Below are 16940 nucleotides of genomic sequence, written 5' to 3'. Positions count from 1 at the left end.
AGCTCATTCACTCAATATAGAACACAATGGTTCGAAAATAAATATCAAAAACTCAAACCAAGTGTACAAAACTCAGTGGTCAGGGAAATGAGAAAAAAATGTGTTTTCACTCACAAGATCATCAATAGTTGTGCGTGTCAAGAAAGTTTGTCTAAAGTAAAAGTAAAGTAAAGTAAAGTGGTACATTTATATAGCGCCCTTATCACTAACGTCTCAAAGGCGCTTTACAATGATCAATTTACCCCCAGCAGACTGGAAGCATATACAGGCACAAATTGCAGCCGCTTCTAAGCAGTCCATGCATTTTACCGACCTCGGAAGGATGGAAAGCTGAGTGAACTTTAGCGGGAAAGAAGGTTGCCAAATATTCCAGTCTCGGCAGAACCGGGAATGGAACCCTGGACCTTAGGGTTGGAAGGCAGAGATCTTACCACTGCGCCAACCCCTCCACTCTCTAATGATATCACACATCAAAACACACGCTTTCATTGGTCCCCACTAAAATCTCCAGGGAACCTTACATTACACTTTTCACAGCACAATCAAAATAATATTACTTCACGTGGCATTAAGCTTGCCGCTTCGCAAGTTTTGAAGTGAAGTGAAGTAAAGCAATTAGTCTCTCCCCTCAGGGCTTTTCAGGACTCATTTACAATGCTTTTCAGGGACTTTAGCCAGACTGCTTATTACACAGTAATGTTTACAATTTATTTTTAGGAAGTGTAAGATTCCCCTGTCCAGATAAGGTTAGACCACAACACGGGGGACTACGTTCCCTACTCTTATCGAATAGTGAGTGGGTTCTTTAAAGTCCCATACTATTTATTAATTTCCAACAAGGGTTGTGAGACGGGACCTCCAGTTTACGGTCCTTATCTGAGAAGACTTGAAAGTCTAATCATTTGCAGATGTAATTACTAAGGCAGCACATTCTCCTTAGTTATTTTAAGACCCTGAGTATTGGTCCGGCCGGAGTCGAACTCACGACCTCCCGCATGACAGCCCGATACTCGACCAACTGAGCCACCGGTGCATGGTGTTTTGTGTCAAATAGAAAAAAATAATTTAAAAAAAAAATTAAACTACATGTAAGGCATTCCAAATTACAATAAAGGAAACATAAAACTTGTTTAATATATTTCCCTTGTTTTTTTTTTTTTTACCTGGCTTTTTGTACATGTAAATAGGACTACATTCTGTCCAATTTGGAAATAATTGGATGAGAAAAATTCCAAGGACTGCCAAAACTGGATGAGGCCGTACGTAGGCTGAGTCCAATTTGGCAGTCCTAGGACTAGCCATTCTGTAAACCCTAGGATTGACTACAAAAACCAATAAATACTGTAACAGCCGTTTATAAAAATAAGTAAGTGGTCGATAGACAACATATAAAAAGACATTCTTTCTTTCCCTACCCTTTTGCTTTGCTTCCAAAGTGATTGTGAAACGCACCTTAATAATTTGAGATTACCACTAGTTTCAGCGTTTAGTGTCTAACATGATTGTAGAATTATTATACAGGGTTTTCTCCCACTCATTGCATTTACACTGGACCCCCTTCAACTCTCCACTTTCTGTTGTGTATCAGGATCTGCGTGGAGGCTGATGTGGCTGTCGGATGAAGCACCTTGATATCTGGGACACCCTATTTCAGCATTACAATGTAGTTGCTTTTTCAAATACTCTCCCACCACAAATACTTTCCCACTTTCCCACTACTGTACATATGTGCTACTTGTTTGATTCTTTGAGAGTTTGTTGTTGTTTGAAGTTGGTTGAGGTTTAGGTATTTAAATTTGCTTTCAGTAATTGTGTGTTCTTGGCCACTGGATTAAAACTATTTAAACTAGTAACTTCAGCAACCGTCTGGACGCTTTGTAGTGTGATGTTTATTACAATTTCTTTGATTAAGAATTAGGTAAAAGTGAAGAACAATTCCCAAAATATATTGTCAGCTGTCTGTCGGCAGATTGTTGGCCGTATGTTATCTTTTGTTTAGTTTTCGTAAAAGTAACATTGTCGGCTGACTGTGGGTAATGTGTCGGTAAATGTCTGTCAACTGTTGGGGACAGTTGACCGACAGGTTACCGACAGTCGAAAATGGGAGTCATAATGTTCACTATTACCAAAAATTATATTCTTTTCTCAATGATTTTCTAAATAATCTTAACCTACATGTAACATGGAAGTGTGAAACCAAGTTGTGTGGGGGAAATGAAATTGGTTTTCAGCTCATAACAGGGCGCCAATTTCAATTATTTATGCAAATGGTGGATTGAAGTAATATATAGCTTGCTGAGTGCCTGAGAAACTGCATGAGTGTATGCAGTGGTTTGCTTTTTTTTTCCATCGAAAAAGTGGCACATGTGTTTTCAGTCTTACAATGACAAACTGGTAATTACTTGGAGGGTGTAAACTGCAGGTTACAGGTTAGAGTTGCAGGTCACTGATTCACCAAAGCTGAAACAATCCAAAACCTTACTAATGCTAACATTAGGCCTCAAAAAACAATGTTAGCCTAAGGTTAGCATTTTTGTAAAGGTTTGGGTTGTTGAATTCAGTAATAGTAAAACAATGACCCTGCAACCTGCACTTTACTTTAAAATTTAAAACTCAACTGAAGACAGACAAGTTTCCAAGTAAACAAAACTTCACTTTCAAAGGACAAAAATATACAGGCAATTTATTGTTTCAATAAAAAATACATGTAAGATGGTCATGTTGGGCCACAAGGATATCTATTCATATGTGTCCTATTTGGTTTTGTTTTATTTTGCAGCATTTAATTGGAAACATTGACAAACGTTCAGTCGTTGTTCGGTGGTTTTCTTTACCATTTGCGGCTCAGTTCGTTAGAATTCTTCCAAAGACCTACTACAATGGACTTTGTATGAGAGTGGAGTTGTTTGGTTGTAAAGATTGTAAGTGCTGCTCATTCTATCCTGTTTAAAAGAATAAGATAATTATTATCGAACTTAGCACTGCTTTTAATTAATAAGTTATTCTAAAACCACATCCAGTGTTTGGAAATTTTAAGGTATTCTGTACCAATCATCAAGTCCACTTAGAAATGGGCTTGTCAGTTGGTTGTCCAATTGGTAACTCCACATCAGGCAGTTCAAAGCCAGTCATCCACTTATGCAGTCAGTCTATTGGTTTGTTCGAGGGTTGGTCAATTATTCAGTGGTCCAGTCAGTAAGTCATTTACTTTAAGCAGTGGATACTTTAAGGTAAATCAATATCTTTGCAATTTCAACAGAGAATTAACGTTCATCATTTATGTTGTCGCAGAGTAGGATGACTGTGTTTGATCTGTTATTGGTCAAAATGTTTTGAAACTAACAGTTTTGGCCTCGTGTTTTAGATACAGAAGGCAAAACAACAAGAAGTAATGCCATATATATTGTTGTTGTTTTTCAGTTCAAATTGCATTCCTTTTTGTGCATGTTGATGATGCAACTTTGTTAGCTGCAAAAAGCGCAACTATCACACTGAATTGTGTCACCAAATCTAGCAAAAAACAGCCTCGTGCAATATCATATGAATGGAGAAAAGATGGAGTCAAGTTGGATGAGTCAAATTCATCTCTGACAATAAAATACAACGATGCTAGCGATATCAACAATAATTATCGTTGTGCAAGATTGAATTCATCAAGGCCTCAGGTTCAGTGCCATGCAATCTACCAGTGTTCTGCATCACTTGAAACGGCTGCTGGTTCACATATTACAAGTCAGGGAAATTCAACTGTTACTGTCACTTTACGTAAGTAAAATTGTTTTGTACCGAGGATGCCTAATTGTCACCCTAGGAAGGGGCTTCAGTTTTTACAGATCTTTTGTAATGTTGCATTTTCATGAAATAATTTTTTGGACCCTTTCTTCTTTTTCTTGTTTTTGTTTTTTATTTTCCGTTCAAAAAAACACAGAAAAAGAACCTTAAAATGGCTGCTAAAGTAATTTATTATTCTTTTATTTACTGTTTAATATGATTTAGCATCAGTGGCTATGTAACCGTTTTAGGTTATTTCAATGACAAATTTATTGAAATAATGAAGGTTATCCATACATCCAATACAGTGTTCTGCCCAGGAATTGGGAAGGCCAGGGGGCATTCTGACACATAATCCAAATCTAGCATAATATAAAAGAAACTCTTACAAAAATCGCAAGAGTGAAGTGAAAGTCTCATGCTGTCTAGCAAGCAACTGTTAACCTCCTGTCACTATAATTGTCGTCATTAGTCTTTTGAAGCAGAGGAAAGTTCTTCAGCTACGTTGGATCGAAACCTGATTCAGTGTTTCGAACCAGACGATGTTGACAGACCTTGTGTCGTTTGCCACAACTGGAATTCTTCTTCCAAACTACTAACACTGTTGTGTCTCTTTTCCAGGGTGAACAAAGAACTTAATTTACTTTGAGGAGCTTTTCGTTTCTGCCCCGGCCGCAATTTTTGATGGGAGAGTAGAAAACACTGACCCCTAGTCCATGGACTACCCAACAGACTTCCCCACTATTTCAAGTGAGTGCAATTGGGCGTACATGTATAAGCAGCATCACAATTAGTGCTAAGCCTAAACATCCATTTTAACCCATCAACACCCAAACCGGCCAGACTTAGTATTTTACTCTGTCTAACACCATACGATTTTACTCGTCAATGGGGAACCCCTGGGAGTCAATGGGTTAATCACTCACTGAAAAACTATGCCCCCATTAAAGAGCATTGGTCAACAGTATTTAAGTCTAAGCACCCATTTTAATAATGTTAGCTTTCAATAATCTTTGTGATGGCTGATTACTACATGTACCGTATTTACCCTAAAATGACCTAAAATGATCTTAAATGAATATAAAATGACCTGAAATGATCAAAATACAATAAATTAAAATAAATCTGAAGTAATCTAAAATGATCTAAGTGAAGAATTACAGAACTGAGTGTTTCTCAAAGAAAAGGCTGATACCAGGAAGCTGCTGTGAACTGCCGGAAAGTGCCGATGGTTGCCATTATATTACTAAGGAAATTCCGGATAATTACTGTATCATTTGATTGATGCGAAGTGTGTAGTTTTTCCCTAATCTCGTATCCAGAGTCCTCAGGCTTTTTGGTCGGTGGGTTGACGCAAGGGGAGACTCTCGAGAATTCAAAATTATTTAATTTTTTTCGATTGACAGGAACAGTTTGCATTGTTTTACGGGAGAAATTCTGCGGTAATAAGATTCCGTACCCCAGAGACTCTCTCCTGTGCCCAACAGCTTGGCCAAAGAGCCTGAGCGTGGGGCTTTGGGTACGAGATTTGCTTTTTTCCTGCACCAACTTGGTTTTGATTTTAGAACTGTCTTCTTTATTTATCTTTTATAATATCACAATTTCTCTACTTTAAATAAAGGAAAAGTACACAACTACAGGAAGTGGTCCGTTGTGCTGCTCACTAGTCTTTGTTAACAACTTAAAAAATTAAAAATTAAAATTAAAAAACTAAAAATTAAAAAATTTTGGGTTCATTTTAGGTCATTTTGGGTTCATTTTAGCATTTTAGGTCATTCCTTGTTTTAGTAACTACGGTATTTAGCCGCGGATAGGCCGCACCTGTGTATAGGCCGCACCCCAAACTTTCAATGGTTTTCATGGGAATGAAACGCTTGTACCGGCGTACAGGCCGCATCCCTAATTTCGGTCCCATTTTTCCGGGAAAAAAGTGCGGCCTATCCTCGGGTAAATACGGTAAGTGAAGTGAAACCGGTGCAACAATTATTTAAAGCTAACCTTTTTAAAATGGGTAATTAGACTTAAATACTGTTGACCAATGCTTTTTAAAATAGATGTTTAGGCTTAGCACTAATAATTGTTATGACGCTGCTTATGACCAATAGTAAATAGTATTTTTGGGGCAGTCCATCTGGGTAGTCCATGGACTAGGGGTCAGTGTTTTCTACTCTACCATTTTTGTGCTTACGGGCTAGCCCGTAACGCACAATGTCATTGGGGTTGTCTGAGTGAGGGAGTGAGTGAGTGAATGAGTGAATGACTGAATGACTGAATGAGTGAATGAGTGAGTGAGTGAGTGAGTGAGTGAGTGAGTGAGTGAGTGAGTGAGTTGAGTGAGTGAGTGAGTGAGTGAGTGAGTGAGTGGAAGATTTCGTGCATGAATCACTGAACTAATGAGGTCTTTATTGAATTTTAACACTAATTATTGATGTCCACTTTACATTTATTCTGTTTGCTACTTGTTGCCTTTTCCTTTCTTAATTTCCTTATGAAAAGAGAAATTTTAGAGAATTTATGGCAAGATTTCTACAATCGCATGATAATTTGATTGGCAAACTTGTTGTGGATTTAAGCGGAAAAACAGCCTTTGGAGTCAAAATGCCCATAAACACCTCTCCAATGAGCTTTCATGTTGATATTCCAGTAAGATGTCTGATATTTTCGAATTTCGAAACATTTTGTAAAAATCTCATCAGTTGTCATCAAAGGCAACTTGCTCTCTGACACTTGCCGACGCGATGTGCACATTTTTGTCATGTCGAGATCTCTTATGCCAAAATTCAATTGACCATTTGTTTTGTTTTGCTGAAATTGAAAATATAAATTTCTCATAGGTAGAGGTAAACTTCTGAGGCTGGCATATTGAAAGCTGCCGAGATGCATAAACAAACATTTTTTGGTAGCAAGTTGAAGCAAGACGACATTAGAGTGGGTTTTTCGGCATACTTTGACATGTGCCAATAGACGGGATATGCATATTTTTGGCATGTTGAGATCGAGATGTTTAATTTAATACCGAAATTTTGCAGAAATTTAAAATATAAATTTCTGACAGGTACAAGTAAATTTCATTTTAGATGAAAATTCTTTGTAGACTGAAAGTTGCTGAGATGGTAAAAGAACTTGAATATGAAATTTGATAATCTAATTTTGGTAGCTAATTAAAGACTGGCAAGACCAACTAACATCAGAAAGGTCACGAAATTACCTTTAAATGATTTCCGGGGAAAATATTGTGATTTTCATCCAAGCCAAAACATTTTTGCGGGAAAATTGGTTGGTAAGCATTAACATCGCTCATGCAAATGAAGCTACCTGATGCTATCAAGTGACGTGCTCATAGTTTGTTTTCTCTCTTTGTACATTGCCAGTGATACAGAATTATTTGACAAATGTATTCAAACTTGAGAATTACCAGTGCTCTTCTTGAGTGCTCTTCCTGCATTGACCTTGATTTTCAAACAGATCACCTACTGCCGGATTCCATCTCGACTCTTTGCACACTTTACTACCTCTCGCTCACTATTTCGTTTTTTCTTTACTTTCCCTATAAATGCATCCATTCTTCCTTCAAAATTCACTTAGTTTTTGTAACTGTTACAGTAGCCACATACAGTACAGTGTTTATCTGAAACACTTAATTGCAATGCTCTTTGTGCGTTCTAATCATTCATTGTCAATACTCATTACAAAAATGATCACACAGACAATGTTAATGGTGTAACATTTGTTACCCATAAGCACATGTCCCCTGAGGGATCTATTTTTGACAACCTTCCATGCACATGGGAATTTAGTGTTGTATTCCATGTAATATCCCTTGAAGTGCCCTTGAATTTGTGGTGAATTGCAAGATGGCTACTGTTCAAAGAAATGATTAACACTTCTTGTTTCCATATCTCAAACCGCCGTTGGATACCTTGTTTTGCCTACACAAAGTAATTGCATATATATATATGAAGTCAGCACTAACAATACTGGTTAGGGTTAAGCACTTAAAATAGTGATTAGAGTTAATGGTTAACTTATTTTTCGGGTTAGAGTTTTTGCTACAGTAGTTAAATTAGTCCGATTGCTTGCAGTGAATCCTCTGTTGTCTAGTGGATAGGATAGGAGTCTACAAATTTAGCGCTCCGGGATCGATTCCTACTCATGACATTTTTTTTTCCCTTTAAAATTGAAGAGACTTGCACTTTGACGAAATTGGTTGAGCAGAAACTAAGTCTCTGAGTCAAGAAACTTAGATAGATAGATAGATAGATAGATAGATACAGTTGTTTATTCAGACCCACTTGTAGCTAAGAGCTGGATAACAGGACTTTCATGTAAGTGTGCACTGTAAGTGAAAAGGGAGAGGGTGGTTTGAGATATGAAAACAAGTGCTTACCCAAAGAAACGAGCATACAACAGGTTTCAAATGGAAGGGAACGTGCTATGAAAGGGTAAATGAGCTAAAATCTTGTCAATTGTGAGAAAACACAAGGAAAAAACACTGGTTTACCCCCAAGCAAATGTGGGCAAAAAGTGTTCCAACATTTAGCCAGGATAATATTGATCACAAACATGAAGGAAATTTAATTATCTTGCCACCTTTTTGTTGTGGATTTCTACCAGTGTTTTTTCCTCTGGTGTATTTCCATCTCAGTGCTTTAGTTATAAAGAGTTGAGGTCCTAGGAGGAAGAAGGTTAACAGTTTGTGGAGTGCTGTAAAGTTCGTTTGCATGAACATTTTTTCTGTTGCTGTATTCAGTGGTTCCAGGAAAGCCAACCGTTGGTGTCACTACAATAGGAGCAAGAACAGCAATAGTAACATGGAGTTACACCCCAGGAGTAGGTGAAGCACCAGTGAATAGCTTTACTCTGCAGTACCAAACCTATACTCCAAGTAGACTGCCAGGAAGTTCATCGAGTAAAAAGTTGACAAATCTCAAGCCTTACACGTCCTACACTGTCAAAATCAAGGCTTCAAGTGTCTTGGGGAGTGGATTCTGGAGTGATGCAAAGAACTTCACTACAGCAACAGCACGTAAGTAACTGGTATGTAATTTACAGCCACAGTTGAGCTTAGGTTCAAAGACTGCAAAGAGATAGATCAACACTCTTATCTAATTCACTCTTGCACACTCTCATCATAACCAAGGCTTAAATTAATATATTCTGGAGTTCATTGAGATTCAAATCCATGACCAGTACGCAGAGCCACTGTGGTGTTCCACCAATGGAGCAATGAAACTTCATCTTTTGGGAAATCATTGTTCCAAAGTTATTAAAATGTAGATAAGTGCGAAGATCTTTCATTTAGTTCATTTTCTTTTACAATCACTGCACTGTGTCATTGTATGATGCTGCTTGTCTGATGATGGTCATTTTGTCATGCAAAGCAATTTTGTTCTTTTCTCAGAGCCAAGCATTTCTCCCCAAAACATCACATCTCGGAAAATGACTGAGACAAGTTTTAACATAAGCTGGAATGCTCTGTCAAGAATTGTTAGTAATGGTGATGTGATAGCTTACGAAGTCATGCATACAAGGAAGTCAAAATCAGGGATGATATCAGCTCCAGTCTTTCAAAACACAACAACAACAACGTCTGTAACTCTTCTCGATTTGACATCATGTTCTCAGTACAGTGTTGATGTGCGTGCATACACTTCAGCTGGTCCTGGACCATTTGGCGCACTTCCTTCTGATATTGTGACCAATGGTAGGTATTTGATGAGAGGTATTTCTTATTTCAATGGTGACTCGTGGATACTCGGAAAAAATCTGAGTGTTCATTTGCAGGAGTCTAACCTACGACCATATCTGAGTTCTTGTTCGGATGCTGTACTTCCGAGCCATAGGAGACTCGTGTAAGCTAGGTTATGAAACTGGCTTCTGGTGACAATGGTCACACGTTACTGCTGGGACTTAAATTGTCGAAAGAGTGCGTTCTCGCCATTGCATTGAAGGAGATAGGAGATGTTTTCCCCATTAAATACATGAAGATCTAGAAATGTATTTCTTACTTCGATGGTGGCCCTGGATACACGGAAAAAATCTTATTGTTGCTTTGCAACCTTTATTCAAACATTTATAGTCCTGTAAATTAAGGGGTGCCATCACGCAAGCGCAAAACAACTAACTAAATAAATTTAAATAAGTTAAGAATAAAAATAGCCTTAACAGAATTTCCTACAAAATATAAAATGAATAAAAATATATCATAGAATTAATTTTTATACAATATCAAAAATCATCGTTATTACTAAAATGCTCAAATAAGACTTTTTAAAATTGATCTGCGCACTAAATGTTAACAATTTCGCTTGGCAACGCATTGTAGTCCTAACAGTTCTAAAAAAATAACTATTCTTTTTAGTCTCAGTATTTGGCAGTAGTTCAATAACCTTGTTCTGACTAGAGTTCCTTAAATGCAGAAGTCAAACCTGTAACTTTCAGGTTATTTGACTAAATTTGGTTTCTCTACATCCTTGTACCACCATTATTTTTAGTGACCTCTTTGGGAAACGTTCATCAGTGGACAATGACAATGAGAGCATTACAAAAGTGATACGCAACCTAAAGACTGGGAATGGTCTCATTACAAAAGCTGAAATTTTGAAAGTCAAAAGCAAACTGAAGAATAAGGCAGTGTTACAACTAGAACCCTCGCTTAATTGGTTTTGTATGAGAATGTTAAAGAACAATATTGAACGCAGGACGACAAGATCATGTTCCAAATGTAGTTCTGTATGAGTGAATGGGGATCTTCCATCAGTATGTTACAAAATTTCTCCAAGGAAGATGGGTGTTGCTGGTCACTGCCATCATCATCCTGAACGTTCTAGTAACAAGGTTTTGTCGTGGGAAATATGAAATGCATACTTATACATACATACTGAATTGACCGCGCCCCATGGGGCTTTTCAGGGCCAATGAAAAACAATTAATGAAACGACGGAACACAACAACAACAACAACTGTTAAGAATCCCAACTGGCCGAATGCAAACCAGTTGGCTATTTACAAGTGCAGGTGGGAAGATGAACCAGGGACTACCAGGAACAAATTGGTGGTCAAAACGGGTCTTGAACCTCGGATCTCTAGATCTCAAGGCAAGCGCCCTAACCACTGGGCCATGCACTTGCCAAATTGTTTTATGGTTCGATCTATAGATAACCCTCTGACAATTATTTTGGTTACAGCTCCTAGTACCCCAAGTGACGTCAAGGCAGGTCCTGCAGATAAAAGAAGCATTACCTTGTTCTGGCAAAAGCCCAAGATATCCGGAGATGATGTACAAATGTACACGGTAATTCATTGATTTTTACACTTAGTTCAATTAGAAATTGCCAGGTATTTATTAGTGAATTATTAGTTTTCTTTTTGACCACCTTCCTCGAGCTATATGCCAAGGTTTTACATTTGAAAAAAGGTTAACTTTGTTAAAACATTTAGTTAATTGTGATAATTCCTTGGGTGCCGATATTTTGAATGACAGTGACTCAAGTAAACACAGGTGCTAAGGCGAGAGGAAGAAAGGAGGAATTTAGATTACTGAGGGCGTGTGGATTGTGTCAAATTTAAAGACTTGTAAATCTTTAAATCTGAAAATAGAGTAGGAAGGAAATGAAGACTAACAAAAGAAGAGCTGACGTTTGGAATGTAGATAAGCCCTTGTTTACGCAGTTAATACCCAGTTGGAATCATCTGACATTTGTGAGGTTTTTGCTTTGCACTTATTTCAGGTGATCTTCAAAGGTACAAAGAGTTATTATCCTGACTTCACAGACTCTAGAACAGTAAAAACCAAGGCATTGAGCAAAGAATTTACCAATCTCTATCCTGGCACAAAATACGACTTTGTTGTGTTTGCTACAACACACTGTGGCAATGGGGACAACAGCTCCATGGTAACAACCCATACTTTGATTGCTGGTATGTTATTCTTTTGTTTTGTCTTTTTCTTGTTAATTTCCTTTGTGCATGCTGTCTGCTGCACTGAGAGCCATTGGATGAAAAAAAAAACCGACCTCAAAATGTTAGATTTTGGGAGGTCTTTGCTTGACCATCTGTCGGAAAGATCTTTTATCTGTTCAAGTTTTATCTGTTCAAGTTTTGTTGAAAAGTTCAAGATCAAGGTCGTTAGTCTGCCTTCGTTTTTGTTCCTAGTGTTTTGGAGTCCACTTATGGTTATCAAACTTAATGAAGCTTTTCACAACATTGATTTATATGTACTTGATGGATTGACGACAATTCGCGGAGAATTCAAGACCGCAAAATGCTCACTGTACACGTCTTAATATTAAGCTTAGCCTGCCTGTTTTAAATACTTCACAGCTCTTTATTGCCTCGAATTTCATTGTTAAATATTGACCGAGGTCTCTCTGCTGCTTGTTTTTGGAACTGGAGGCGTTATCGGACACCAGATTTCTGTCGTTTTGTGACACAACTAACACTAATGACATTGTTCCCAATCTAGCATTTGTAAATAGCATCTTTGATATTTAAAGGGCAGTGTCACGCTATTTTAGTTAAACTTCAAAACACTAAAAAACGGTTTTGCATCAATGAAGACTAAAAATTGTTTCTGTAGTTTTGTTACCAATAACCATTGAAGTGCACTGAAGCCATTCTTCGTTGTTTGTGGATGGAAATGGATTGGAACTTGAATACGAATAGCTATTTGTTCCATAAATACATTTCATATCATCTCAGTGGGTTGTGAGGAATGTTGTACTTGTGAGCTAAAGTACCAATTGAGATTTGTACCCAGTTTTGACCTAAAAACAGCAAATTTAGCGTGACAGTGCCTCATTAAACATGGTCATCTTTAGGGGGAGATTGCTTCAGGGAGTTTTCTTGTTATCACTAGCCCCAGCTGCACCGAAAAACCCAGTGGGAACCCAAAAGATCGACACTACTGGATCATCAGTGAATTTAACTATTTGGCCCGCAAACCAGGACAACGGCCCCATCAGGTAAGACTTCTTAACCAGCACTTAGTGAAGAAAAGTAAAACCTCTCAGGAAGACATAAGTGAATTCTGCCACTGAAAGGCTTTTATCTGCCACGTTGCTTTCCAATGACAACAGGGCTCTTTGACAGCAGTCGCTGTACATTGTGGACGATCTTTTTTCCTTGCTCTTCCAGGTGATTTGGTGATGAAATTTAACGCCCTATCCCACAACCGCGCGCGGCCTTGAATTTTATTTTCGAATTCAACGTGGCGGAGGCGAGGTGAGGTTAGATCCCATCGGTTCTACTTGAATGTTCATTAAATCACAGGAAATGTGGAGACACGGAATGATCTGTTGAGTTTTCGCGATTGAAACAGTGCAGGAAATTTGGAAACAACACCTAAGGCCGCACGCGGTTGTGGGATACGGTGTTAAAATTTTTCTTCCCAGTCCTCCAAATTACGTCACCAGATCACCTGGCTGTTACATCCTTTGTAACTAGCACAACGGTCTCAGTCCACGACACTTTAATTTCTTATCTACTTAATTTCCTCTGGTTTATGCTTTTAGTTATTATCAAGTTTTGGTGCATCGAGTTGAGGATTGGACTGATAAAATCTCTGAATGGAATAATTGTGGACCTGATTTCTATATTTCTGCTCAAATACCTGCAAGCGCTGTTAATCCCTCGACGACATTTGTTCTTGGTGACGGAGAAGACAGAGGTGGTTTTACTAATAAGAAGTTGTCACGCGGCCAGAAGTACAATGTATATTCCAGAGCAACAACTGCTAAGTCAAAGGTATACGATCCGTGGTCTTTCGACTGAGGTAGATTAAAGCAAAACCACATTGGACATAGATAACAAAGAAGCCAATCGTGGCACAAAGCAAATACATGCGGCCCTTCGCCAAGCGCGGAAAAATGCGTGCTATCCAATCACGATTGGTTTTGACTTCGCCCCTGATTCGCCAAAAACATGTCCCGTGATTATCGGGTAATCGTAATTATTATAAAGTTCTCGAATCTGATTGGTTCTGTGCCTCCCTATTTGTCGCGTAATTGGCGCGCGATCACGTGGCTGTCCAATTATAGGTGTCTAAATTGAACATTTTGAAATTGGATCCCTATAATTGGACACCTACGCCGTTCGCGCGTCAATCAAAGCCGCACTTGGATAGGGTCTTTCTTGCAGTTTTCTACTGTTTGCTAAACAGATTGAACATAATGTTAACTTTTTTACACAAAAAGGTATTCAAAGACTTTTTATCTGACGAAGGGCTTACGATCGAACCCGACGTCGCACTACAGTTGCTTTAGAAAGTAACTCCTTTATGTCTACATCAGCTTTGTTGATGACACTGGAATGCGAGGCTAACCTTTAAATCGAAGGAGATTGAGTGTTTTTTAGATGACCTTGCACTGATGGTAAAAAGCAATTAGAATACCTTTGGATGTATTCTACAGAAGCGTTCCACTGATGAGCAATTCCTCACCGGCGCAGCAAAACTCCTTGCGCAGATTGACGTGAAAGCAGGTAAGAAAACACCAACAACATTTGTTTCTGCCCATATTTTTACGTTGGTTTTTTGTAATAGATAACTTAAAAGAATAAGGAGGGTCAGTGGCCCCCTAAAATAAATAAAAAGCTAAAAGTACCAGGGACGTATCGTTTAAGCTATTCAGCTTGGTTTGCATCCACGTGATGAGACGGCCATGTTGGTGTAAAAAGCAATAGAAAATGGCCCCACAAGTTTTGCATAATAATAGAGTCAAATTCCCAAAAGACATTTTACTGCATTGTTCTGTACACCAACATGGCCACCGTGACGTCAGATGAAAACGCTCTATTCTTGGTTTTCATCCACGTGATGAGACGGCCATGTTGGTGTACAAAACAATAGAAAATGGCCCCACAAGTTTTGCATAACAATAGAGTCAAATTCCCAAAAGACATTTCACTGCATTGTTCTGTACACCAACATGGCCGCCGTGACGTCAGATGAAAACGCTCTATTCTTGGTTTTCATCCACGTGATGAGACGGCCATGTTGGTGTACATAACAATAGAAAATGGCCCCAGAAGTTTTGCATAATAATAGAGTCAAATTCCCAAAGACATTTTACTGCATTGTTCTGTACACCAACATGGCCGCCGTGACGTCAGATGAAAACGCTCTATTCTTGGTTTTCATCCACGTGATGAGACGGCCATGTTGGTGTACAAAGCAATAGAAAATGGCCCCACAAGTTTTGCATAATAATAGAGTCAAATTCCCAAAGACATTTTACTGCAATGTTCTGTACACCAACATGGCCGCCGTGACGTCAGATGAAAACGCTCTATTCTTGGTTTTCATCCACGTCATGAGACGGCCATGTTGGTGTACATAACAATAGAAAATGGCCCCACACATTTTGCATAATTGATGATAATAATTTAGTCAAATTCCCAAAAGACATTTTACTGCATTTTTCTGTACACCAACATGGCCGTCGTGACGTCCGATGAAAACGCTCTAGTCTTGGTTTGCATCCACGTGATGAGACGGCCATGCTGGTGTACAAAACAATAGAAAATGGCCCCACAAGTTTTGCATAACAATTGAGTCAAATCCCCAAAAGACATTTTACTGCATTGTTCTGTACACCAACATGGCCGCCGTGACGTCAGATGAAAACGGTCTATTCTTGGTTTTCATCCACGTGATGAGACGGCCATGTTGGTGTACATAACAATAGAAAATGGCCCCACAAGTTTTGCATAATAATATAGTCAAATTCCCAAAGACATTTTACTGCAATGTTCTGTACACCAACATGGCCGCCGTGACGTCAGATGAAAACGGTCTATTCTTGGTTTTCATCCACGTGATGAGACGGCCATGTTGGTGTACATAACAATAGAAAATGGCCCCACAAGTTTTGCATAATAATAGAGTCAAATTCCCAAAGACATTTTACTGCAATGTTCTGTACACCAACATGGCCGCCGTGACGTCAGATGAAAACGCTCTATTCTTGGTTTGCATCCACGTGATGACACGGCCATGTTGGTGTACATAACAATAGAAAATGGCCCCACACATTTTGCATAATAATTTAGTCAAATTCCCAAAAGACATTTTACTGCATTTTTCTGTACACCAACATGGCCGTCGTGACGTCCGATGAAAACGCTCTAGTCTTGGTTTTCATCCACGTGATGAGACGGCCATGTTGGTGTACAAAACAACAGAAAATAGGCACGCAGGTTTTTGCATAACAATAAAGTCAAATTCCCAAAAGGCATTTCACAACATGGCCGCCGTGACGTCAGATGAAAACGCTCTATTCTTGGTTTTCATCCACGTGATGAGACGGCCATGTTGGTGTACAAAAAAATAGAAAATGGCCCCACAAGTTTTGCATAATAATAGAGTCAAATTCCCAAAAGACATTTTACTGCATTGTTCTGTACACCAACATGGCCGCCGTGACGTCAGATGAAAACGCTCTATTCTTGGTTTGCATCCACGTGATCAGACGGCCATGTTGGTGTACATAACAATAGAAAATGGCCCCTCAAGTTTTGCATCAGAATAGAGTCAAATTCCCAAAAGACATTTTACTGCATTGTTCTGTACATCAACATGGCCGCCGTGACGCCATGTGAAAACGCTCTAGTCTTGGTTTTCATCCACGTGATGAGACGGCCATGTTGGTGTACAAAGCAATAGAAAATGGCCCCACAAGTTTTGCATAATAATAGAGTCAAATTCCCAAAAGTCATTTTACTGCATTGTTCTGTACACCAACATGGCCGCCGTGACGTCAGATGAAAACTCTCTATTCTTGGTTTTCATCCACGTGATGAGACGGCCATGTTGGTGTACATAACAATAGAAAATGGCCCCACAAGTTTTGCATAATAATATAGTCAAATTCCCAAAAGACATTTTACTGCAATGTTCTGTACACCAACATGGCCGCCGTGACGTCAGATGAAAACGCTCTATTCTTGGTTTTCATCCACGTGATGAGACGACCATGTTGGTGTACAAAGCAATAGAAAATTGCCCCACAAGTTTTTGTATAATAATAGAGTCAAATTCCCAAAAGACATTTTACTGCATTGTTGTGTACACCAACATGGCCACCGTGACGTCAGATGCCAATCATCAATAGTCTGACTTGTGGCTGTGTGCGCTTTTGCAAGCATTTTCATCCCGACCACAGAGCAAAGAT

General features: G+C 38.8%; 2 protein-coding genes across 3 annotated transcripts in view; one reads left to right on the top strand and one right to left on the bottom strand.

Moving 5' to 3' along the window:
• LOC138022879 (receptor-type tyrosine-protein phosphatase delta-like) overlaps positions 1-16940 on the bottom strand; it is a 282480-nt gene that overhangs the window by 121990 nt on the left and 143550 nt on the right. The gene's annotated exons all lie outside the window — the stretch shown is intronic.
• LOC138022883 (uncharacterized) overlaps positions 1-16940 on the top strand; it is a 62611-nt gene that overhangs the window by 39400 nt on the left and 6271 nt on the right. Inside the window, exons 11-18 of one of the 2 annotated variants that reach the window (XM_068869885.1) lie at positions 2780-2921; positions 3421-3765; positions 8522-8797; positions 10959-11065; positions 11502-11691; positions 12629-12734; positions 13284-13515; positions 14181-14250. In XM_068869885.1, coding sequence (XP_068725986.1) covers positions 2780-2921; positions 3421-3765; positions 8522-8797; positions 10959-11065; positions 11502-11691; positions 12629-12734; positions 13284-13515; positions 14181-14250 — 1468 coding nt within the window. Of the gene's footprint in view, positions 1-2779; positions 2922-3420; positions 3766-8521; positions 8798-9172; positions 9950-10958; positions 11066-11501; positions 11692-12628; positions 12735-13283; positions 13516-14180; positions 14251-16940 lie in introns of those variants that run through there. The other variant, XM_068869886.1, reaches the window with a different exon arrangement.

This window comes from Montipora capricornis, chromosome 11, assembly GCF_036669925.1.
Source record: "Montipora capricornis isolate CH-2021 chromosome 11, ASM3666992v2, whole genome shotgun sequence".
Taxonomy (NCBI): Eukaryota; Metazoa; Cnidaria; class Anthozoa; order Scleractinia; family Acroporidae; genus Montipora; species Montipora capricornis.
Note: the sequence above shows the minus strand (reverse complement) of the source record. Positions and strands in the feature narration are given on the sequence as shown.